Here is a 26,581-nt window from a genome sequence, read left to right on the forward strand (position 1 = left end):
AGACACAGAAAAAATAAATAGATTTATAAGATCTGAAACAAAAGTCAAAACTAGAAACCAAATCCAGAAATGCTAGAACTACTGGATTGCCTGAAGTCTGTTTACATATCAAGAATGATATTTGAAATATACATGAAACTGGTAAAGCATGAACAATTAAGATGAATCATAGCCTTAGCACTTGTACTAAGTTTTGGAGGTCCCTTGAGGTACCTTAATCCATAGCTCTTAAACAGATCTAAGGGGAGGGGGGCAGACCCTGGGGCATTTACTGGGCACCAACCAGAGCATCAGCCGGTAACTAATCAATACAGATACATTTCAACAATGCCATGCTCAGCTCCAAATATAACCAATGAGTTTTCAAAAATAGAAGCATTATTCATAACTTCACTGTCTCACTTAGAGAGTTAAAATGTTCTAATATCTTTGTTTGCTTATTTGCTGTAGAAACTAGTATTTGGCTCCTGGCTTTATTGTCTCTTTATTGACATGACTGAACCTCAAAAGCCCATTGTTACAGTTTAAGATACCAAGACCTCCCCCTGTCTCTCTGAAAAGCAAGATGCAATTTGGCAAACTGTCTACAAGATTACAAATTGTTTCAAATCTTTAAAAGGAAAAGAAAAAACAAATAATCTTCTTTATTTCTATCATTTCTTCCTAACACGAGAGGTGGTCTCTAAGAATAACTGGAAACACCTCTAATTTAATTGGATTAATTCCCCCAAACTAGCATTTCCAAAAAATAAGCAGATAATAAGAAACAGGAAAGAATTATGGGCTCAAAGTTCAAAATAAGCAGAGATTTTCAAAGATTCCAAAAATCCTTTTGGGAAGTCCTTAAAAAAAAAAAAAGCTAAAAATATGCTTGTAGCTGCTAATAAATAAATAAATAAATAAATAAATAAATAAATAAATAAGACACTCTCCCTTCCCACCCCTAGCCTCTTTTCACTGAAGTGTTGAATTCAGGAAGTTAGTTAAAGAGAGATTATTTTTGGAGAGCAGGAATTCGAATTCCTAGGAATAGCCTGTATTATTGCCAGAGACAACTTCCACAAGAATATAGGATTCATTCCCATAAGGTTTATGTACAACCCAATAGTCCATGCAGCTCAATTCTCTAACCAGAGGATGGGCTGGTAGGCTTTGACCTGAATAGTTTTAAGCTCTTCTAAGGGACCTTCCAATTCCATATAAGTGAGAAGAGAGAAATGGGCAGAGAGTTTCTCATTTGTAATCTGTCCCATAACATTGAAACATCACATCAGTGAAAAAGCTAGATATTCAATCGAGAGAGAGAGAGAGAGAGAGAGAGAGGAGAAATCGAAGGAGAGGAAGGAAGAAGAGAACAAAGAGAAAGCAGAGAAACGAGAAGTAAAACCTGTATCCTGTTATTAAATATCCTGTGATGAAATTAGCAGGAGACCATTCACAAGCCACACAGAGATTAGGTGGTTCAGGACAATTTGTCTTGAGGGCAAATGAAGGACTTGTGATGGTAGAGTTAAGAGAGACGAGAGCTGAAGGCAGGTCCTTCAGGTAAGACGCGGAGAGAGAATTAACCTGACCACCTTGAACCCAAAGAAAAGTTATAGGAGTCTGCTTATAATAAGACAGCAGAGAACTAATGTGAACTACTTTGTTAGGAGTTGTTCAAGCAACATTTATCATCTCAAACAATTTGCTATATGATTAGGCAAACCTGAGGTCAACAAATGGCCATTACATTATTGATATTTAAATGATTAATGCTTGCTAAATGGCAGAGAACATAAAATGAATTATTTTCAAAATTTATTTCTTGCCCCACTAGATTCATTATTAATATATTGCATTATACTGGAAAACAATGCAATATCATTTAAAATTAAAATCGCTTTATTTAAAAACAACTTCCTCTGGGAAAATAGCTTTAAAAATAGTAAAAAGATATTTTAAAATATTATATTCATGAAAATATTCATCACAGTTTTATTTATAATGAAAAAAATAAGCAATTTAGAAAATATCCATCATACTGGAATGAACAAGAAAATGACATGCATTGATTCCATGGAATATGGTGCAGACACAAAATCATGGCAAAAAAATGAAAATAAAAAATTATGTAGCAACACTAAGAAAAAGGTAGAGATATTACATTCAAGGGAAAACACAATTCAAATTATAAATATGTTATAATTACATTGAGGTAGGATAAAAATGCTTAGGGAAAAAGGTGTTACAATTACAATAACAAAATTCCTCCCCCCTCCCTTCTCTATTTACATATTGAGAACATAATAGAGTAGTATTTAGGTAAAAAATATTCAAAATAACTCCTCTGGCCTTAATTGGAACTCTCTTCATTATGATCACATGCCATCATTGTTACATGCAATCATTACGTTACACTCCGAAATACTAGAATGAGATAAACAAGCTTTAATGGTGCTTTAAAAAAATATGAAAACACATGCACAGAACCCACAAAAGCAATGAGTAGATAATTTGGTCATCCTCACCACTATAAAGGCACAATTCAAATGCTTTCAGAGCCTCTTACAAACTGCTGGAATTCATGGAGCATACCACACAACCTTGAATTTCAAATGTCATTACGTAGCACAAACCAAACTAAGTAGGAAGCTTTCTTCCACTAGCATGAATACAAATGAAGACCCTTTTGTCAGCTGTGTAGGAGTCTCTTTGAAAACACTTCACATATATATAAAGCATATATCAGCCACTTAATCAAGGAAAAGCACGGATATCTTCATTTGGTTACGGACAAACAACCCAACTGGCCAAAACCACAAACACATACTACTGCTTCTCCCCAGTACTGTTGCCATGTGATCTATATTTCAAAGATGGATTGGATACACGCTCCTAAAAAATAAAATTTTCCTTAAATAAAATAAAATTAAATACTATTCTCCTAAGAGAATCTGAGAAAGAAATAAAAAAATAAGAAAAAACTTTCAGCACAGATATGTTGATAGTACTAGTTAGTAGTGATAGACAGTGGCAAATTCTATGACCATGTCTCCCTATCCGCTAACTACTAACAGACTGCAAAGCACACAATCTGGATTTACCACCTAGGCTTCACTGGAAATTAACAAATTACCAAAATATGATTATATTAACATGGTAATGATAGAAATTATAAGATAATAGATTTGTGTTATAGCCACCAGCAGAAACATACAAAGGCAAATTTTGCTTCTCCGTGGTTAATCTAACCTTCTTGTTCTTATCTATAGAAAAAATAGCAACCAATAATTATGACTTGCTTATAGGGGTAACAATGATGTCAAAAAAACCAAAAAACAAAAATAAAAACTGAGAACAATCTGAAGGTTGATGGGGGGGGGGGGGGAGGATGGGTGATGGGTATTGAGGAGGGCACCTGTTGGGATGAGCACTGGGTGTTGTATGGAAACCAATTTGACAATAAATTTCATATTAAAAAATAATAAAAATAAAAACAAAAATATTATTTTATTTAATAGCAAAACCCTCCATATCTCTACACCTCATCCCCCAGGTTTTCATTTGACCATTCGATAATAATTAACATTTGGCAACTAATATCATTTAAACAATTGGAGCTATGAGAATCTGAACTTTTTTTTTTTTTTTTAATGAAATTGAATCACTTAAGTTGTCCATACTTTCTATTAAATGCCCTGGAGTTACCTATAATACTCTCCTTGAATATCTGCCATAGAACCATCTTTCTGGTGAGAGATTATTACAAGATGCTTTTAATACTATTCTATGGGGACCAAGAGGTTTAATTCTCTATGCCAAGCAGTTAGGTTTAGATAAATAGCATGACAAGGCTGCAATAAATACTTAGTGAAATAATGTGAGTTTGAAAAAAGGCAGAAAAACAAGATTATGAAATTGCTTTAAATGACTAATAAATAAAGGAAAATATGTTTTATGTGCTAATTCTCTAGGAGTCAATCTGCACAAATTATTAGTCTCTCCTATTTTTAAGGCAAAGTTTTATTTTAATGGAAATAAATAATTAATGATTATTTAATGCCATAGAAGCCACCAATTTGGTGCCAGAAAAAGTAAAACCTAGAACCAAACTGTAAGATCAAGATCCAAAATAAAAGTTAAAGATAGTTAGGCTAACATATTTATATTCAAATGTGTACATAAAGAGAACTTTTCTTCTGAAAACATATTGCTTTTCTAGGGAGACAGGCTTTCAAATTGCCAAACTCTATTCTAAGAACATTCACACATAGCCTGTGAGGCTATTTAGTATGTTTTAAAAAAAATAGGCCCTAAATAGAGTTAACATTATATGATATGAATTTATTTAAAATCTCAGAAATGTAATCTACTTAATGTAATACCACATTTCTAAATTATACACTCTGATTAGATACAGAAAAATTCTGATATATTTTAAATGCACTTGGCTTCCATTAAAATACTTATAAATGAACCACACAGAATGTTTTGACAATAAATATATATTAAATACATATATAAACACATATATATTAAATATATATAAACATATGTTTATATATTATATATTAACATATATATGTTAAACATATATGTTATATATATTAAATATATATAAAGTTAGTTCCTCCTTTATACTATAACAATGAGCAATTCAGCTATTTGCCCAAAGATCTTCAAATATTAACTATGTGTCTGTTAATTTAGGCTAAAATATATATTTCTAGTTTGCGAATACTTTCATGAAAAATTGCAAAGGAAAAAAATTTTAGTTTTAAGAAATCACATAAATAATGGGTTCATTACAGAATGTCATATTTCTAAGGCACAAGAATAGTTGCAGTTTGCTAAAGTTAGAATAGAAATCCCACAACATAATGATTTTACAATTAAAGGTATTTCCCTGACAGAATAGATAGCAATTGAAAACTCAAATTTAAAGAGAATCCAGGATGTGTTTGATACTAATGGCTTTAATGAAGCAGAATTGAATGTCTGACTTCACAGTGCCTTGGCTTTTTTTTTTTTTTTCCCTTCACTGACTCCACCAAGTGTTTTGGCTTCAAGTAGAAGTGGCTTCAATTAAAGATAATGGTTGTTTGGTGTGAATGAAGACTAAAAGCCAGTGTCTCTAATGTTATGCTCTGAAACAGTCGGAAAATAAACAAGATAGTCTTTAAGATCTATTTCACAGGAAAAGTCTGAGCTGTTAAGAAGTTAAAGCTAGTTAGAGAGAGCTGAAAATGTTATTGCGACTGCATTTCAAATGTGAAAGTCTGAAATCCAAGAGAACGAAATCAGACATCATCTTGAAAGCAAATGGAAACCTGAGCAAACACCTATGGGATCTGATCAATGTAGATAGAGGCACCTCAGAAAAATCCCAAAAGTCTGCCTCAACTGCCCTGACTTAACCATGTAATTGATGCTATTTCATTTGGCCTGTCTCAGTAGAAATGTCCACAAAAAGAACTATCTTTTTCACATCTCTCCAAAAAAGAAACCCAGGTCTTTATTCAAGTCAAAAATTGTAAATGCATTATCAATGGCAAGCAAGCCTTTCCCAAGGACAAAGATATAGGTGTTTTTGTTTGTTTTGTTTTTAAATGGGGAGGACTGGCAGAAGAACCATGGTCCTGGAAAAAACCTACTTTAGAATAAAAAATATTATTATCATTTACTGTTTCATAGATGTTTATTATTTCAGTCAAATCCACTTTCTCTCACTTATAATTTAATCACATGCTATTAAATAGAAGAAATAGAAGTTCTGGGGATTAAAAGAAGTAAATATTCTGTACAATCACCTCTACTATTTGAAAGCACTGACTTATTATTCATGCAAGAATCATAAAAAAACTGGCAAGTTGGAATTCAGTCCCATTTACTATGCAGTTTATATAGAAGCTATTACAGAAAATGAAGCACATTACAGAACACAAGATATAATTTATAAAAATTATTATCAAAGCATGATAGCATGGAAATTCACTCTCCAAGGAGAAACAAGACCTAGTCACATATATAGATTCAGGGTTGGGGGGGGGGGACTAATAGTAATAATAAATGAGAATCCTGCTATTTAGAAAAAGGAATCTTTCTATAACTCAAAAATCCTTCTACATGGACTGTGATTCTTTGAAGTGTTAGTACATTTGGAGACTGGGAACATGGGCACAGCCCAGTCATCTAGCATGAGTCTAACAAACATCTGTTGAAAAAATAATTGGTGAAAGAAAAGAAGTCTGTACACCCTTTTTATTCTAATTTTAGCCCTGGGTGAGGAACCGACAAACAGCACCTGAATTAAATATGTCCCGTTCACAATACCAAACAGTTTTATAAACCTACAGATCATCATAATAAAGCATTGCCTTGTCTTTAAATTTCAACCCCATCTAGTCAGGGTTGAAGCTAGTCACAAAGAGACAAACCTAAAAATAGATTCTGGTGCATGAGAGGACTGAAGCCTGCCTGCTCTGTCAGCTCCTCTTGCCAGCAGTGAATGCAAAACTCAGGTAATGTCTCACCGTGTGTAGACATTTCCCCTGGAGCAAATAAATGTAACAGCCAAAGCATAGCTTCAGTAGCCTAAGGAATATCGCAAGAGGCATTTTAAAATTTGGTAAATCAACTGTTTCACCTAAAAGTGGAAATGAGTACGCTGTATCTAACAACATGTTTGCAAAGCAAACAATAGCCAAAACTGTTTGCCCTGAATTTTCTTGATTAAATTCCTAATAACAACAGTTGCACAGAGCAAGATTTCTGCTATTATAGTCCCAGCTCATTCTACACTGAGGCTGTTTCTACACAGTAATAAAGCATCTGAGTGAAAAATGCAAAATACACAACTAATCATCCAGCTGTTTCTAAAATCCCAGCTGTTCAGTAATAGGCAGACAATACCCAACATAATAACAGAACATAATAGACTCACATTGCAGGTGATTGTAGAAGCTTCCCGGGTTTGCACTGGAATGACCTGATTTATAAAATGGGAAAATGTCTACCTGGATCATACAAAAAACCTCCCCCTGAGAAATTTGTGAACTTGGGATAGCAGAAGGCTTCCTGATCTGGGCTTTCATGTAAATAAATGTGAATGGGGTGCAGCAGGGTATGGGGAAGATGCGGGTGCCAAGCATTTTAATGTCTATTTCTGCAGTTAAAAAAAAGACAGGTTTAGTAACTGAGGGAAAAGATTGAAACAGGAAACTAAAAAGGAGACCTTTGAACAAGTTTATATTTGGTCAGAACTTAGAATCTTCTACTTTAATTTCCTGTCCAAATCTTTTCAGGGGTGCAGTAAAATTTTTAAAAGTTGAGTGACTTTCTAATCCCTCTTGCAGAGCTTATAACACAACTACAGCTTTTCACAACTGAAATAAAAACATGTTTCTGGTATGTAATCTTCAGCTTATTTTAACAATGATGGCAGTATTTATCCCATGCTAGACTGATTTCCAACAGTGATACCACAAACAAAAAGGGAACAGTAATTCCTAAACAGAGCCTCTCCTATCCAAAAATTCAACTCAGTCCCTTGAGTGAGTAAAAATAGTCTGGTGTCACAAGATGATTCACACCTTAAAATACTGTATGTTGCTTCACCCTTATCAGTCTAATCTAACCCTTTCTTTCCCCCACTGTTTCTCACACTGCCTTGAAGCCTGTGAAGTATGTGGATTCTAGTAGTGAAATGACATGTCTTCTCTTTGGTTGAGCAGCAGCAGCAACTAAATCAGCAAGGAGCATACGATGACAGCAAGAAGTTCTAATTATGTTGCACAGATTTTATGATTTTTCCATTCCTCTAAGAATTGCACACCAGCGATAACCAACATAAACACATCATTCAGCTCTGTGTTAGTGACAAGCACTCTTAGGGCTTCAATTGATGCTTAATTCTTAGTTTTAATACACCTACCACATTAACATTCTGCATTAGATTAAGGGTGGGGGAGATTATCCTCTGTGAAATATAAGTGCCCGCATGGTAATCTTTTAAGAATGTGACTCTTGCTCTGAAGGGAAAAGTGAGTTTTACCCTTAGTAAGACGCAGCTTTGGTTTAATGGTATGTGAGTGCTCTGAGAATACCAGCAAAGGGAGTTAGAATACTGGTACATATACATACACATGCTTACTACATCTGGTACCAATACTAAGTGATCAATCTGCTTTTCTGGATTTCCTAGATTAAAAAAAATTAATAGCATTACCAAATGAAGCAGTTTTAGTCTGACCTACCTATTTTCACCATCAAATGAATGACTTCACTTAGGCAAAACTCCTTACCCCTTGCCTACCTCCCTCCCATTCCCCAATGCCCCAATTAGCTCTTGATCCTTCTTACACCCTGTTGCTATACCAGGAAAAAAGCAGTTTACTAGCTTCACACTGGTTGGCTCAGATCTGGAGGAAACAGGTCAAGAACTCTGAGAACACATCTAGGATCCCAGAAGGAAAATCTATTCTGAGTATACCTTCTCGGTCATCTAGATTCTAATATGGTATACGCATTATGTTATGTTGTTTTCCATATATACTGAAATCAGACTGATTAATAGCAAATGTTGCAAAAAAAAAACCAAACCATCAAATGATCTTGTCATCCTCTGATCAATTTGTAATCAAGCTTTTCACTTGGTTTGGTAAAAGAAAATTCATAACCACTAATTTAAGTATAATCCATAAATTTAAATATAGTTTTCAAAAGTCAGGAGATAGGGAAGAAAAATAAAGAGATTCCATTAACCTCTCAAGAAACCTGAATAAATGAATCATTATTTATGGGCTAAATCTCTCTCCAAATAAATGGCTCTAAATATGAACTGCAATCTCCAAATCTCAAATTAATATCTTAAAATATTTAACTAGAGTTATTCCTCAAGCTAATGAGATAGTGTGGAACTTATGATCTCTATTTTGTTATCGAAATTCATTTTAATATTAGGTAAATCACCCTGAAATTAAAATCCATTCCCCCAACAGTAATGTCAACGACACCAATTAGGAATGACAAATAAACAAATAAATATAAATCCTACTATATTCTCTAGAGATTCCATACCCCTTGCTATATTTCAGTCCAGTGGGAGCTTCATTAATTATTTCCTACCTTATCTGCTAGCGAATGAAAGCCTCATTTGGATCATGATCCCTACCAATTGAAGAAGAAAAAAAGGACTTGTTCAAGTGCTATGAACACATTAGTGTTCTCTAGGGGAACCATCAATCTACTCAGGTATGAGTGAATTAAGTTTATAAATAGAATAACATGCATCCTCTATGTTAACTAATGTGTCCCTATCATTGAAGGAGCTCAGATAATACAGCCCTAGTCTCTAAGAGATATGAGATTTTCTAATTATCTTACAGTTTTGTGTGTGAGTGCCTGCAGAGGCTGAGATATTGAAACATTTGCCCAAAACAAAAACAACCTGAGACTTTTTAATACTGTAATTGAACCTAAGAGAATTAAGGAAGTCATATCAAACAACAGCTACGATAAAAATGCAGAACAATAATGGCTTTAAGTTAATTGATTTCTAGAGAGCACAAAGTAGCTCTATGGGGCTAGATAGTCTAGTTTCCATGCTCTATGTATCCATTATGTAATGGGAATAATGACCATGAAAAATAAGATAAACATTTTGCAATGTTTCATAAAACATAAAAATCAACCTTCCTGGGAATGAAACCCCATATATCCTTATTGCATGGAATATCTCAGAGCTTAGCCCTAATACCACTGTGGTTGTATGGCACAAAATCCAACCTAGAGTGTAAAGAAAGGTTTCTCAATCCTTAGGTCTCACCATTTTCCCCAAAACACAAAAGAATTATACACTTTTACTTCATTTCAAAAAGTCTCTTGCAATGCCTTAGACAATTCATTTTGCTTATATATCTTTGGCCAGAATAAAGGCAGAATATTAAATATATGATATGTATATAAACATATGAATAAATATTAATCTAATTATTTTAAAACAAATATAAATATTTGGCTCAGCATTGGTACAACTGTAGTCAATATCCACAGGGGCTATTTATTTCACTGATTTAAGAGGTGACTGATTCGTCAACAGTCAGTAGCTTAAGAAGCTGTGTATAAAAATGCCTTCATGTTCTGTGGCTTTAAAAATATGCCTTTGGTCTACGAAGTCATGAAAAATTAATCCAAGTACATTTGCACATAACACCAATAACTGGGAAAAAACAGCATATTTTCCATATTCACTAGTTATTCCTAATAATTACTATCATGACCACTTCTAAGGTAAGTTAGCATTTCTGCCATTTTCACAGAAAATGTTAACTTGCATAATATCTCAGTAGCTCATTTCTGCTTTACAACACACAATAGTCACTCCTGGTTAACTCTGCTAATGGCAAGGAGATAGGGGAAAGGTTATTCCTAAATCCTTCATATTTCATTCTGAGGTACATAAACATTAATTTGAACAACAGATTTGGTTTTCCAAGTAGTTTATTTGGCTATCTAGTTTCAGGGTATTTGTTGTTTCTTTGTAGTATATTGTTTTCTGTTTACAATTTTGCAGGTTTCTAGCCTGGCTATTGAAAGGGAGACCGTGGTTTTGAGCCTGAGTAAAGCCAACTCAGATGAGAAACTAGTTTTGGACAATCTGTACAACAGGTAATTTGCAAATCAGGAAGCAGAAGATAACTATTTGTGGATCAGCGATCAAAATCATTTAGCTCCTGGTACTCTGGATACAAATTCTCCTTCCAAGATACCAATGATGTTAAATAAATCAAAAACTTGACTGCAAATCAGCAACACCATGATCAGTGGATGTGGGAAAATCCCTCCCTAGACAACATTAAGATGCCTTCTTTAGCATTTTATTTCCTTGATATATCTATTCTGGTACCATTTCGTATTACCTACAGGCCTGAAAGGGAATATGTTGTAGCCTCACTTAGAGCCATAGCTCATTACTATATGCTATGTTTTTCAAAGCACCCAACTCATACCCTGGGATTAATTTATTTATCCGTAAATAAAGTAACCATATTTTCTGTACCTCAAATTGGGCCATATGGTCTGATATGTATTAGCATACTTTTTTATGAAGATACTGTAAGAAATTGGGACTGCTATGGAAACAGAGAACCAAGTCAGAAATAAAACTCATATCACAGTCCTAATCTTAATTTACATTTCAGAAGTACACATTCCCATTTACTGCAAAAATAGCTCTGCTTCCTTCAATCTTGAACACAAACCACTCCATCAACATTCTGTCAAATAGGAATACTGATCTTCGTACTAGAAAGTAGGATTGTTTTCTAACCTGTAACAGTTATATTTGTTTGGATGACCCTGTGTTTTGAGTCAAGCTTCTTTGCAGGCAGGAAAACCAAGAAGTACCTTTTGTCCACACCAAATGTCCCTTGCCGAATTCAGAATGACTTTTGGGTCAGGAAGATTTCCTGGAACGGGCCCCTTTGCCACTGAATGACAACCCGTAATCATTCTATACTGTATCAATAAAACACACACACACACACACACACACACACACACACACACACACACATAAAGAGGGATGTTACACTCTGCATCATGCACATGAGCACATCACATGCTCACCAAAAACTGTAAAACCAACCTAGGTGTATTTGCCACTTTACCTAGGAACAGCTGCGATGTGGTGGCTAAAGGTGCATCACAATCCTCAAAATCAACAACAGAGAACACCATTTCTGATTCTGTTGGGATGTGGAGATACTACTGTTTATGATTCCAGTGCAATTAAAAATAACTTTCTACTGGCTAATGTTGACTTTCTAAAAACTGGATATATATCTGAACTCAAAAGTATTCTCCATAGTTATTTCTTATGCATAGATTGGATTCTATTTCAACAGATGTTTTATGAAAACATTTTCACAAAACTTCAGTGATCCTGTTTAAAACTAATTTGACAAGCTGGGGCACCTGGGTGGCTCAGACAGTTAAGTGTCCAACTTCAGCTCAGGTCATGATCTCAGGGTTTGTGAGTTCGAGCCCCACATCAGGCTCTGTGCTGACAGCTCAGAGCCTGGAGCCTGCTTTGGATTCTGTGTCTCCCACTCCCTGTAACCCCTCACCTGTTCATGCTCTGTCTCTCTTTCTCAAAAATAAATAAACATTAAAAACAAAACTAATTTGACAAGGAAAGCAGTGACACTCGTGAAATACTACATGTGCTTAGGCATAAAATGAGTTCCCTAGCATAGGTCGGAACACTCGTTTACTGACAAGACTGTACTATAACAAAGCAAGAAATCAAAGTGTTTACTTACCAACTTTCACATGTATTCAACTGGAGACTGAGTTATTTTTTATTAAGGGAATCCCTTCCCTTTCGTTGTTAGAATAAAGAGCTTCAAATACACTCTATTCGTTCAGTTTCATTTACATTCTAAAAACTCAATCTCAAAATCTCTGGTTCTCTATTTAACCCAACAGTGAGATTTTAAACTGTTTTTGCTCTTATTACCTATGAAATCAAGACCGATATGATTTGAATACTTAGAAAATATCCAGCTAGTCTAATAACTTCCTTCCACTCCAGAGAATTTTGGTGCTAAAAGGAATCAATTGATAATGTAGCACAACAGCCTGGTTGTACACTTAAAAACAAAACAAAACAAAACAAAACAAAACACCTGAGAGTCAAGATGAAATGATGTGTCAATGTCAGCGAGCCATCTCTCCACTCCCAGACCATCCATCTTTCCTTTGGCACCCAAAAGCTCTATTTTGCAGAAATTAAAAGGAGTATTTAGTCCTCTTTTCTCCATAACTGGTCTGCATAACTGTTCCCCTTTCAAACATTTAAAAGAGAGAACAATGTATCCACCCTTGAAAAAACTCTGGTTAGGATGACCTTCAAATATTGTACTTCTGGTAACATTATCATCTGAAAAGCAACTAGAGGATCCGAGGTTCCCAAAATTCAAATCTCTAAATGGGGCCACTTCTCTTTTATCTTACAGCCAAATGTGTGTGGTGGCCTCTGAGAGGAGAGTTTCCTAAATGTCAGTTACAAATAGCTTCTGAAAGCATATTACTCAGTAGATAAAATTTTTACAAATGGTACTAAAGCACCTTGCTTAGCTAGCTTTAACTTGGAAAAATGTTATACATTCACAGCTGCCGTTGACACTTTCTCTACCTTCACACATTCTCTACAAGAGAAGTGTTCCATACAAAAGTGCCCTAGACAAATCTTGAGGGCTTACATGCTTTCTTCTTAGTGTGGAATCAAGATTCAGACATCCTAAAATAAATTCATCTTGAGAGAAAATGCAAACCAACACACATGCATGTAGTGATAACCTAATATTTGCTTTGGAAGCCCATGGCTGTCACTTCTTGTCTGTATTACACTTAAAAAAAAACTACGTAAGATACAGGAAAATCCCAGGATCCCAAAAGGACTATATTTCTTGAATTCACAGAATTATCAAATCTAATACATATCGGCTAAATTCATTATAACTTTCAGCTTTAAAAAGGAGCTGTGGTAGAAATGTAATACTTTTTCCCTTCCAAGCATAGCCAAATCATTGCCATTGGGATTATTGAATGTTCAATAAACATCCAATGCTGGATAGCATTTAAATTATCTAAAATATAATCTGACCTAGTTGCGTACAGAAAAAGATACATGGTACCTCACTCACAGAGTCAACTTTTTTACACCAGGACATGCCCAGGATCTTTCTTTCCCCTAAGTGAAGAAACTGTAGCAATTATTCAATGAGAGGCTATCTTGTGTCTGCATATCCACTTCCTGTAAGGAGCTCAAAATTAAAGAAATTACCCATGATTTTCACAATATCCTAATAAAGCAGATGTAACTCCTGGGTTCTTTTTTTTTTTTTAACTTTTGTTTAATGTTTATTTATTTTTGAGAAAGCACAAGTGGGGGAGGAGCAGAGGGAGGAGGACAGAGGATCCAAAGCAGGTTCCTCACTGACATCAGTGAGTCCATGAGGGGCCTGAACTCAGGCACCAGGAAATCATGGCCTGTGCCAAGGTCCCAAGCTCAACGGACTGAGCCACCCCAGTGCCCCATAACACAGGGGTTCTAATTCTTCTCTTTCCAGAGGAAGATTAAGCAATGTAGACATAACATCAGGCATTTATATGGAACTAGGCATTTCTGAGTTATCACATGTTATTTGCTTTCCATAACAATTCTGTGAAGTAACGAAAGCCTTTATGTGCCCTTTTTTTTTTACTAATGAGGAAACTGGGGTGTGGAGATTAATGGTGACTTTTTCAAATGAATAGTGACCAACCCAGATAGCCTTACTCCTAGTCTGTTTGTTATATTTTTGCTTCAAATCCAAAATATATTAAAATGACGTCTTTGAAATCTTATTACAAGATTGCATATCCTTGTTTTATCATTCACTATTGTCCACTGGAGATCTTTGGTCAGAACATTCAATCAACTCCCCCGCTTACTGCCTTTCATTCTCCAACAGGTATTCTTGAAAGGTATTTTTCTTTAAGTGGTGGGGGTGGGGTGGGGAGAAGGGTGTAGCTTTGCTTTTAAATCTAACATGGATTTATTTTGAATTTCAAATATCATTAAAGATTTATGTTATTATCAAATGATGGCCTGGGATTTAAAAGCTTGAGAAAAGCTATTCTTGATCATTCTTTTCTTCCTTTCTTTCTTCTTTTTTTTAAATTCACAGTTGTCAGAGTTCATTACGTGCTACATAGTATATTTTTCCCAAACCTCAGGACAACCATTTTATAAAGAATAGATGTTGAAGAAACATTAGAGAATAAGGCCTCTTATGCATTCTAAATTTGCTACTCTATATCTCATTATGACTTACTAGTGTAAGTCCGATTACTAGCTGTTACCTCACATTCTAGAACATCTTGTCATGATTTAAGTGCAGTTACATGTGTCACAAGTTCCCTTTACAAAACTGATAGCGATGGTGATATTGAAACCAAATGTTTGACACAATCCTTCTTTGTATCATTTTTGGCAAGTGGAATGCTAAATTCTGAGGTGAATCCCCACCCTGTGCCTTTATGCAGCTGCACAAAGAAATAAACTTAATAAATCTAGCATTTACGTTGCACATTTAATAGAAAGCTCTTAAGCCATAATCACTGTAGCTGCTGGGCATCTTATTTTCTTCAAGAATTCTTTCAGTGCATGCATTAACTTTGGTTAAATTATTCTGCATTTAAAAGGCAGAAGAATAATTAAAATAGTATGGTTTCAGAAGCATCATTGTCACAGTCCAATTTCTAAAAGATTCTGTTGCTAAATTTTACTTCAGAGTCCCTTTGCAGATCAGTTATTTAGATTTTAAAAGAAGGGAACCATGTGCTGTTATCTGCGTGGCCATTAGTCTCACACAAAGAAAAGAAGAGAACATAAAATAAGACTAAGAAATCATTCTTCCAATGATTGTCACTGAACTGTTACATTAGTAAACACTCACAGTAGGAAGTCTCTCTCAATCTCCATCATATAAAGTAGTGCAAAGGAAAAAAAAAAATTCCAGTCCTGTTATCTGTGAACAAAACTTGTTACATTTTCTCCGATTTCACTTCTTCCATTATTGTTAGGCATTTGCTGTCATATCTTCCCCCAAATTAATAATAAAATATAATCAATTTCTAAAGGCCCCTGAAGCCTTTTTAAAAGTTAATTTCCAGTTAAAAATAAACTTTAATTAAATCCAAGATAAAACTGTGACCTATATTCTATTAAATAATTCACTTTCCTTTTTTTTTCCCCTACACAGTAATTCTTACAATTTTTAAAAAACAACCATGGAATCCAGACATGAGATGCTATCAGAGCACTGATAAATGACTGCTCAAATTCATTAGTTCTTACATAGTAAATACTTCAAAATGCCAACTCTTCCCATCACTGCACAATTACTAACAATGTTGACAATTTACTTGCACATACACGCACGCAGCACGTGTGCGCGCGCGCACACACACACACACACACACACACAAACACACATATACCTTCTCTCCACAGACCCACCTTTACTTTTAACATCTTTTCCAGTTAGTGTGCAAAATTCTTACATTCTAATAAAAAATATAAAGATAAGATTTGCTCCTATTTTAGCCTCCCTCTTCTCCAAGATGTATCATTTATTTGATATGTAATACAAGTTGAGTAACAATTGTCACGTATAACCATTAAATGGTGTACTACTATATGCATTAGATTCGTTTGCATATTTCATTTTCATAACTCCACTCTCTATGCATAAATATATTTGGAGATACTGGGGCTGGGGGTGGGGCGGGGAGGCAGTGGCAGGTGGAGAACAAGATTCACACATCAGTCTCCACAGCCTTCGCATTAGAACAGTTGTTTTTATCTGTCTCACTGTCGTCCCCCTTTCCCTGACACTTCTCCTCCTTTGCACAGAGAGATTCCTTAACTCCTTCTTCCATCTCTAGATACTCTGACTTGTCCCCCAGGGAAGAAGAAGTAGAGCTCCGGAATTTCTTCAGCAAATTAGAAGGGAGGTATGGGCAACTGACTGCGTTCTGTGTCAGCTGTGTCTGTTCCTCATTCTCAGTCTCTCTGTGGTAGAAATAGTTAAAGTTAGAGACAATCACTGGCACTGGCAAAGCAATGGTTAAGACACCTGCAATGGCACACAGGGACCCCACGATCTTGCCCCCCACAGTGATGGGCTTCATGTCCCCATAGCCCACAGTTGTCATGGTCACCACGGCCCACCAAAACGCATCTGGGATGCTTTGGAAATGGGTGGTAGGTTCATCTGCCTCTGCGAAATACACAGCACTGGAAAACAGGATGACCCCAATGAAGAGGAAGAAGATCAGAAGTCCCAGCTCCCGCATGCTGGCTCTGAGGGTGTGGCCCAGGATCTGCAGGCCTTTGGAATGCCTGGAGAGTTTGAAGATCCGGAATACTCGGACCAGACGGATGATCCTGAGGATAGCGAAGGACATGGCCTGCTGCTGCTGACCGTTGCCACCCCCCTGCTGCTGGGCCAGATCAGTGCCCAGGGTGATGAAGTAAGGCAAAATGGATACAATGTCAATGATGTTCATGATGTTTTTGAAGAAGAGTGCTTGGCTGGGACAAGCAAAGCAGCGAACCACAAACTCGAAGGAAAACCAAACAATACAGACTGTCTCCACGATGAAGAAGGGGTCGTTGAAGATGGTGTGCCCTGAGTTCTCTAGGTGGGGTGCCGAGGTGTCATTCAACAACCCACTGTGCCCGCCTGCACTCAGTGCCATGATGAGATCCCTGTCGTCCCTAAACTCAGGTAAAGTTTCCAGGCAGAAAATGACAATGGAGATTAAGATGACCAGAACAGAGACGATGGCTATGCCCCTGGCTGGACTGGAACTCTCCGGATACTCAAACAGAAGCCAAATCTGCTTTTTAAATTCATTCTCTGGCAAGGCCCTGTCCTCCTCTTCTCTCACAAAGCCCTCGTCCTCCCGAAACTTGAGCAGGGCCTCCTCTCCCAACTGATAGAACTTCACCTCCTCAGTGAAGATATCAAAGGGGACATTGACTGGCCTCTTGAGGCGGCCTCCTGATTGGTAATAATATAAGATGGCATCAAAGCTAGGCCTGTTTCTGTCGAAAAAATACTCATTACGCAAAGGGTCAAAGTACTGAGTCCTCTTCTCAGGGTCTCCCAACAAAGTCTCTGGAAACTGGGCCAGAGTCTTCATCTGGGTCTCAAAGCGCAGGCCCGACACATTTATCACCACACGTTCACAGCAGTCACTGTAGCGGACTGAACTGTAGCCACCACCGCCCCCGTCATCCTGGGGCAGCAGGTCCGTGTAGGAACATTCATCACCATGGTCATCCTCACTATAGTAAAACCTTCCTTCCTCTTCCTCCTCCTCCTCCTCCTCCTCCTCTTCCTCTTCCTCACTCAGTTCCCTCAGAATCTTCTCCTCAGAGCCACTGGGCATCAGGTCGGAGCAATGAGGAAAGCTGCTCTGGCGGTGATGGACTCTCCTCTTCTCAGGCCGCTGGCGCCTCCTCCTCCGACTACCCCGGCTGCCCTGAGGGTCATGAGAGGTGCAGGCCCCACGCGACTGGTGGTGGTGGTGGGAGCCCCCTCCAGAACCCCCACTGCCCTCCACAGCAGCTGTGGCAGCTGCCACAGCGGCTGCCGCAGCTGCCCTCGAGTGAGCAAGCCTCTCCCGCTCCCGTGCCCTAGCCTGGGCCGCGTAACCATAAGGCATGTGACTGTTGCACCCTGAGCTCTCCGCACTCACCATTGCAACCTCCATGGTGGTGGTTTTTGGAAATGGCTGGTTCCAGTTGTAGAAGAAGAAGAAGAAGAAAGAAAAATAGGGCAGCTTCTTTTGTCACCAAATGAAGGTAAGTTTGGAACCCTTAAGCAGATTGCTTGGAAGACTAAGGATATTTTCAGTCCAACTTTGCATTTTCTGTTTTTAAATCAGCACGCACCATGCTCTCTGTTCCCAGGGATTCAACATTGCTCTCCGGAGCTTGGCTGGTCTAGATAAACAACCTAGCACTCTCAGGCCTAAGTCAGAAAATGTTGGGGTCTCCCAAACACCTGTTTCAGGGTGGCTGTTCAAATTTGGAAATACGTCTAGGGTGGTTGGTGATGATGCTGCAAGATTCAAAGGCAGCAAGTGTCTGACAGCCAGCAGTTGTGCCTAGAAAATGGAATATATTTTTCTGCCATGGAAATTGTCCAAAGCTCAGTCCATCAAATTTAAATAAAATGCAAATAAGCCTTTAGTCTTAGCACTTGCCTTCTAGTGATGGCTTGACCCATGTTAACATGTGGCTTGAAGTATGTCCAGCCATTGCTGCTCAAAGCCTATCAGGATGATTCTCCGGGTGCTCCCCTTAAGTTCATCATAGGCTTCCTGGACCCAGGGGCAATGCCAAGCTATTGAAAGAGGCAAAGACCTTGGGAGGTAGAGAAGGTACAAGATGAGGTGTCAGCAGGAGCAAACCCAGCTCTGAGGTCTCCATAGAAATCAAGGAAATGCAGAGCATCCTTCAGCTAAAATCATGCAGAAGAAGTACTTCACCTGAAAAAGGAAGGGAAATAAGCATAGGAGAAAAATAAAAAGAAGAATCAAATCATAAAGAGCAAACAGTGTTTCCTTCCCATACACTTCTTTTTCTTGTCCTCAAGCAAACCATATAAAGCACCAAGGGGCCACAAATTTCCAAGGAGTATGGGGCAGGTTGTTAAATCTCCTCCCTCACTAAACCATCCTTCTTCCCTTCTTCTTTGGTTATTATTTCGGCTCAGTCTATTTTCAAGGCAACTCAATTATTTTTCTTCTCTCCACTCTCGACCCACATGGCTCTTCCTTCAGCTCTCCCTTTCACTCATGCCAGGTCTTAATTCTCGCTGTCATTTTCTTCATGTCACAACAATAATGCTGTCACTTTATAGCTGCTTCCATCATTCAGTGATCTCAAGGCAGTTTTTAAAATTTCCACTCATCAAATATTTCTGAATTTAGTGCCTTTCCACCCCTCTCTGTCTTGATTCAGGATTAGAGCAGTTGGAAAAACCAGTTCTCTTTAATCCAGGCTCCATCACTTCCACAAGATTCAATCATCTCATCTATGAAGTGTAGGTCATAATACAACCTCCTCCATCCCACTTTGTAAGGTTTGAATGAGACAATGAATGTTGATAGAATAGCACCGACATAATGAAAATCAATACACACTGGACAGTAACCTAAGCTTTTATCATCTATCTACACACCCCCAGATGTATATGTCCTTATACCATACTGTCTGAATTAGGGGAGGATAGAATGTGAGGACACCCAAAACATTTTGAGACTCATCAATGGCCTGTATTAAGTTGGCACTTCTTGACTCCCTGAAGCATGTCCCTGTTGTTGTTTTTCTGTTCCCCAATCTCCAGAACACTCCCTACCACCCACAGCCTAGGAGCTAATCCCAGTTTCCACTTCTCTGATAATCATCTTCTCTCCTTGCTGCTTCCTCCGTGTTCACCTCAATGCTTCCTCCTACACTCTTCTCAACAGACTATTTCCTTATGTTTTAAATCCCAGTTTGTGTGGACTTCATTTTCAGCCTGTCATACTTCCCCCCATAATTTCATCCACGATCTCCCATCTCCCAACTCCCTCTGCCTCTCCCTGACTCTCTCTGCCCACCTTTATCTCCAACGTGCCCACTTGCTGATCATGTCTTCCTTGCAGCCCCAATCTGGCTCCACCGTCACTTGGTAATCCTGACCTTTCTTCTCAGTTGGCTCTCTCTAGGTCAGGCTAATTCATTTCCTCAGCCAGGACCTGTAAAAACTGCCCCAATCTCCTGTCTCCTATGCTTTTGCATTCACTGTGTCCAACAGGACTTCCAAGAATGCAGACAGTAGCCCAGAGACTTGGGGAGGATAATGCCAGTCAGAATCCAGGGCATCTACCAGGTTCTGTTACTGGAAGCACTTGGGAAGCAAGAGAAATGGCTTTCTGGAGCTATGAACAGGATTCAGCTCCTGACCACCTGCTGCTTCTTGCTGAATCCTGTCAGGCTAGAAGCCTAAACCTACCAGAGTTTTATGAAGTGACAAAGCAGAGAAGGGGCAAACAGAGGGCTTCCCAATCATCTCACACTCTCCTAGGGCAAGAAGTGAGCTTTATTGGGACACATAAAACCCAGAAAATACACTTCTGAAGGTATCTCAAATGACAAGCCCCTTCCTTTGCCAGACTCCTAACATCATCAAATACTCTGAAATGTTTACCCTCAGAAGGTCTCCAAACCTCTACTTACAAAACTACCCTGGGGTTACATTTATTCTGGAAGGTCAGGCCACCGCCTTTTAAAGACTTTCACAGGCCGAAGAGCCTGAGAGTTTGCTCAGTTTCTTTCCCAACTCCCTCAAAGCCGTTATAATACACTATGTAAATAAAACCCCGATAGAACCAAAGTGCCTGTATATTTGTGTACTATGCACACCCCTCTCCCAACTAATTGACTCCCAGAAGGTCATGAATTAGCAGGTCTTCCAATATCCCATCAATTCTGCAGGAGATAGAGACCTGCCCTCATCTGGCTCTACACTATTTACTTTATTTATTTATTTATTTATTTATTTATTTATTTATTTATTTATTTTTGTTTGTTTTCTTCCTCCCCCACCTTACAAAAAGCAAATTACCTTCCTTTTAATTGGCTACCAGTTACCTCACTATCCCTAACCTAGAAGAAGATGATGATGATGATGAAAAAGAAGAAGAGGAGGGTGAGGAGGGACCAGCAGGGAGAAGGAAAAGAATAAGAAAAAAAGAAAAAGAATTAAAAAAAAAAAAAAAGGAAAAAAGAAAAACCTTCCACACAGCAAAACTCATTTTAAAAATCTCTCTTCCTTTCCAAGGTATTCCTGTTTCGGAGAATCTATTCAATCCGACTCCCAGGAGCCTTGATGGGGGAGACCTTTGCAGGGAAATTTCCCTTCCTCTTTAACACCATTAAACTAATAGGATTTAGCAGACTACCTATTCCCGAATCCCTGTGCCCCCCCAAACAACAGCCAAGCATGCCTCCCCTCTTCCTCTCACCCCCCAACAAGGAGGCTGTTTTCCTCTCTCAGTGCTAATTCCTGCAACTGGCTTAGGGTGGTACCTGAACCTATCAGAGAGAGAGAGAGAGAGAGAGAGAGAGAGAGAGAGAGAGAGAGAGAGATTGAATCAAAAAACCAACACCGTGAGAAATATACACTTCAACGCACGCCATTTATACAGTCCCTATGTGCTGCTGAAATGCTCGGAAAAGGCACGCAAATCCAAATGCTGGGAGAGACAGCAATTCAAACCCGTTCGCCAGCTGTTCCCAAAGAAACAGAACCGGTGAGTCTGGGATGAGGCAAAAGGATGCTAAATCTAAACCCCACCTCGTTGGGAAACGACATGTTTAATCGCGCCCTCCCCTCCAGACCTAGGTTCCCGCTCCGGCACATTAAGCAGGGCGCACGCACCCCATCCCCGGGGTTAGGAAAATAACAACTGTTGGCCCCCCGGAGCGCCGCGCTGCATCTGCACCTCCCTTTTTCCACCTCCTGGTTTATTTTTAACCGCCTTCCATTCATGTCCTTCTGCCACATCCCCCAATATTATTTATCCCTCAAATGTCCACTGTTTCTTAACAGCCAAAAGAGAAGAGTGGAGGAAAGAGAAGAGAGGTATCATACTCACCGTTCCCAGGCGGAGTGAAAAATAAATATAAAGAAAACCCCCGCTCGGTTTGTCTTTCCCCCTCAAGCTGCAACAGCTGGAGGAGGGGAAGAATGTTCTTGGGGGTAGAAGGAATCACTCCGGTGTGGCAGGTGGAAGCTGCAAAATATCCACGGAACAAGTTCTGTTGCCTGGGGGCACAGAGTCCTCGCTGCTGGAGCCCAGGGTGGGGATCAGGGCTGCCCCGAAATAGACCCCAACACTTCTGGTTCCTCTGGAGTTCAGCACAGGTGGGCACGATTGGGAAAGGAAGTCAAGGTTCCCCAGAAAAAGAAAATCCTAGACAGCAGCGATCACTTGTTAAGCCCAAATTCCTCCTCCAATATCCATCCCTCTCCCTCTCTCGCTGGCTGCAGAAGCAGCACACGCCTCCCCTGGCCGGGAACGCGCGCCGGCCGGGGGCGGGGCCAGGGCCGTGCCGAGGGTGTGGCGTGCAGGCGGTCGCCTGGGGCACCTCCCCGCGCCGCGGGGCTGGCGCAGTCACGACGCCTGCACCGCCCGCCCCCAAGCTCGGACCCCGACGCCGAGGCTTCGGGGAGCAACAGGGAGCGGTTCCGGGAGCCCCTGGCCGCCTCCCCCAAAGGCGAAGCCCTAGTTTCCGAGGGAGAAGTGCCCGCGCTGGAGCTGATATCGGGGTCCCCACGGCAGAGCGGGAGCCCAAGACGGAGGTTGGGAGGGGAGACCTCGACGGGAGGTCCAGGCTCGCCGACCGGGTGCTTCTGCGCGGCTTCTCTCCCTGACCCGCTCTACAGCTCAGCGCACACACGCACCCGCATAACGGGTTTGTGGGTTTGTGGGGTTGGGAGCCCGGGTGCATCTCTAGCTAGGCCGCTAATCGGGAGCCCCCCAGTCGCCTATGCACGCGCAGATTCCCCTTGGTCTCCCCCTCCATTGCACGCTTGTCTGCCTCGACTGGCGGCGGCCGTCGGGGTGGGGGTGGGGGGTCGGGCCTCAGGGCGCAGAGGAAGCCGACTTTAAAAGTGTGCTTGACCCGGGTGAGGGGTGGATTGCAGAAATTGGAATCAGGCCCAGGTTAAGAGTTGCGCACCAGAGGCACGAGTCCAAGTGGAAGAGACTCAGAGGGCTCCCGGCCCGGGGGCGGAGGCCCCTGGAAAGAGTGCAGGAGCCCTCGGCGAACCTGTTGCAAAAAGAACACAACTCGGCCAGAGGTTTGGCTCCCGGGAGATCTTTATGGTAGAGGTCGGAGTTCTACACCACCTACCTTCACTGAACAGCAAAAACAAACGTAGTACCCCGCGGGACAAGCCAGAGCGCCCACAGCGGCGTTCTCGCCCTCGCGGGGGCATGGACTCCTAGGTTGCTTATTAGGTATCAGGCATATGAAATGCCCCAAGACAAGGATGTAAAATTGCAATTCCCACACATCCACTCAAAGTAAGGTTAGCGGTGGAAGTGCGAATTTTTACACACACATAACCACCCAGTCTCCAGGCACCTTTCCAGCTCCCTCTGATGGACCAGACAAACACTAGGACGCACACCAGGACTGCTGGAGTAAATCCGACCTTGGGCGGGTCACTTGGCGCTGAGGCGGCCACTGTCGGCCTCAGCTGGCAGCTTTGTTCGATGGCCCTATTGGGCCTCCTCCTTTTGTGGTGCTCGATTAATTATTAAGAGAAATATTCCCGAGCTGAATTATAGATATGCTCTGCTCTCACCTAACTGCTGTTGGCTCAGCGAAGGACACCTGGAGGACTTCTTTTCGTTGTCTGATTTTTTTTTAATCTTTTAAAATAATAAAATAAAAATAAAATAGCTAAAAAATTCACATTATAATCAGAAGAAAGAAAGAAAGAAAGAAAGAAAGAAAGAAAGAAAGAAGAAAAGAAGGAAAGTAAAGGACAGAAGAAAGAGGAAGGATGGAAGGAAGGAAGAAGGAAAGAAGGGGGGGACGGAGAGAAAGAACTGATGTGCGTGGTGGTTTTCCTAACTTCTTCTAGCTAGTACACCTTGAATTTTTGTCCTGAATAAATTTACCTGTGATCTTCTGGCCTCAACCAGGGGAGGAGGAACTGAGAGAAAGGTACCTCCACACTGGCTCAAGTGAGGTTTCATTAAGGCAAGTACGGAAGGTGGACTGCTTCAAAAGTAAAAGTGATCACGTGCTCTGGCCTGAACCCTCCCTCTGTACCTCTATAATGTGATGTAGACACTGTACAGTTTCACACATACCAAAAGCAGATATTTGAGCTTATTGCTGTCTCATGTGAAACATGTTTCTTGGGATGGTAGAAAGCAGGACTGAGAACACAAGATCTTGGGACTGGTTTCCCAAAAGCGATTTGTGAGACCTATCCAGAGCAACTGTGGAATGCTTTCAGAGAGATGAAAACAGAGAGCGATATGAAGTACAAAAGATGACAGCTATATTGAAGTTTGGGTATTTTAATTGGATCATGTTAAAACTTTATGAATTATGCCTCCGTGTGCCCTTTCTTGTTTGTTACTTTCATGGCCCAGAGAATTTTAAGATTTAAAAATGTCTGAGGACTTTATAAATACTTTGTACTTCTTAGGTATCGGGAATCTGAATTACAAAGCACCACAGTGAGAACACAGCTGACGGAAAACCACTCTCACCAAGACAGTCATTCAGGTCATACAAGGAGGACTTATTGAGGACTCGATCGAGGCAAGTAACACTCATCGAGTACCCACCTAATACCTGGCTCTGTGTAAGTTCTTTGCATGCATATTGTCTAATTTTATCTGCATAAGGAAACACGTTATACGGTAGGTACTATTTTATTTACATTTTACGGAGAAGGAATTGAGGTTTACAATGGTTAACAAACTTGCCTAAAAGTTATATAGCTAACTATGTAACAGAACTGGGCCTTTAACATCAGACTCAGCAAGCAGGATGGACCCCGTGTTAGTGATGTAACACCATGTGTTCTGGTGCCCATTTGTCCTCACAAAGGAATGGCTGTTTCAGATACATAGATTATGAAACAAGGGGGTATGTGCTATGATGAATGTATGAGAGTGGTGTTCCGGGGATACAAAGAATAGAGTAGCATCTAATTGGGGGAAGCAAGGAAAGATTGACCAGGAAAGGGGAAATGTGTCTGAACAATGGCGAGAATAAAGTTTATGCAGGAATGTGTCATCAGGGTGAACCAAGAGTAACTAGAATATGGGGCGCCTGGGTGTCTCAGCTGGTTAAGCTTCGGACTTTGGCCCAGGTCATGATCTTGCAGTTTGTAAGTTCAAGCCCCGTGTTGGGCTCTGTGCTGACAGCAGAGCCTGGAGCCTGCTTCAGATTCTGTATCTCCCTCTCTCTGTTTCTCCTCTGTTCATGCTCAGTCTCTCTCTCTCTCCCTCTCTCTCTCTCTCTCTCTCTCTCTCTCTCTCTCTCTCTCTCACACACACACACACACACACACACACACACACACACACCTCTTTGCCCTTTCTTTATAAAGCAAATGAGAAACCTTCCATTTCTCTCCCTGAAATTCTCTTAAAGAGTCTCAGAAATTCACATACACAGTAGCAGAAAGATTTTTTGCTTGTGACCAACAAAATCTACCTTGTCTCAGTCCCCGAAATCTATTTTCCTTGGAGAGGAAAAACTCATTTTCTAACCTTTCTTAGTCATTGACTAGTCAACATTCTTTAAGCTCCTCATCTCCAAATACACCTTTTACCACAAATAATTTCTCCCTGGCTTTGAATTCTCTCAGTGGTGGTACATATGTTCCAGACCACACTATGAAGTCTTTGTTTATATAGAAAGGGGCAAAGGGCATTAGATCTTCCTTTGTACAAAGCAGATAGGAAGCCCTGAGGGATACAAACTAAGTCCATTATAAATGTTTTTGTTCTCTTTGGGGACTGTGATCCCCAGGGAATTGCAATGTTCTATTTACTTCTCTCTCTCCCTAAGAAGCCTTCAACCCTTCCCTGAAAATAGGCACTGTATTCCAAGCAACCAGGGCAAAATACCTGACCCAGAGTAGGCACTGGATAAGAATGTAATAAAATGAATGAATAATGGAAGAGGCTGGCTTTCGTTTGCCAAAAACGTTCAGCGCATGTGTTGGGAGAAAAAAAAAGAAGATGGTTTTTTGCCTGCTTACTCCCAGCCTCTCAACTATCTGACTTTTAAAATTCTGAAGGATGTGAAAATAAAGTCCTAGGAAAGTTGATCTCATGCTTCCCATTCCCAAATTTATGGATGTGGATGTTCTGTTCTGCCCATATAATTCCTTATAAAATGTAGATCACTCAGCCAGTTTTTCCTTATACATGGATTTTCAATGAC

At 39.8% G+C, this 26,581-nt stretch overlaps 1 protein-coding gene across 2 annotated transcripts in view; it reads right to left on the minus strand.

Moving 5' to 3' along the window:
- The window catches only part of KCNA4 (potassium voltage-gated channel subfamily A member 4), a 584,357-nt gene extending 561,707 nt beyond the window's left edge, over nt 1-22,650 (minus strand). Inside the window, exons 1-2 of one of the 2 annotated variants that reach the window (XM_058688522.1) lie at nt 22,252-22,650; nt 5,853-19,095 (exon numbers count right to left, since the gene is read on the minus strand). In XM_058688522.1, the coding sequence (XP_058544505.1) occupies nt 16,351-18,315 (1,965 nt within the window). In that variant the 5' untranslated portion in view covers nt 18,316-19,095; nt 22,252-22,650 and the 3' untranslated portion in view covers nt 5,853-16,350. Of the gene's footprint in view, nt 1-5,852; nt 19,096-22,251 lie in introns of those variants that run through there. The other variant, XR_009249859.1, reaches the window with a different exon arrangement.
- Nucleotides 22,651-26,581: the final 3,931 nt, after the last annotated feature.

Source organism: Neofelis nebulosa, chromosome 10 (genome assembly GCF_028018385.1).
Source record: "Neofelis nebulosa isolate mNeoNeb1 chromosome 10, mNeoNeb1.pri, whole genome shotgun sequence".
NCBI lineage: Eukaryota > Metazoa > Chordata > Mammalia > Carnivora > Felidae > Neofelis > Neofelis nebulosa.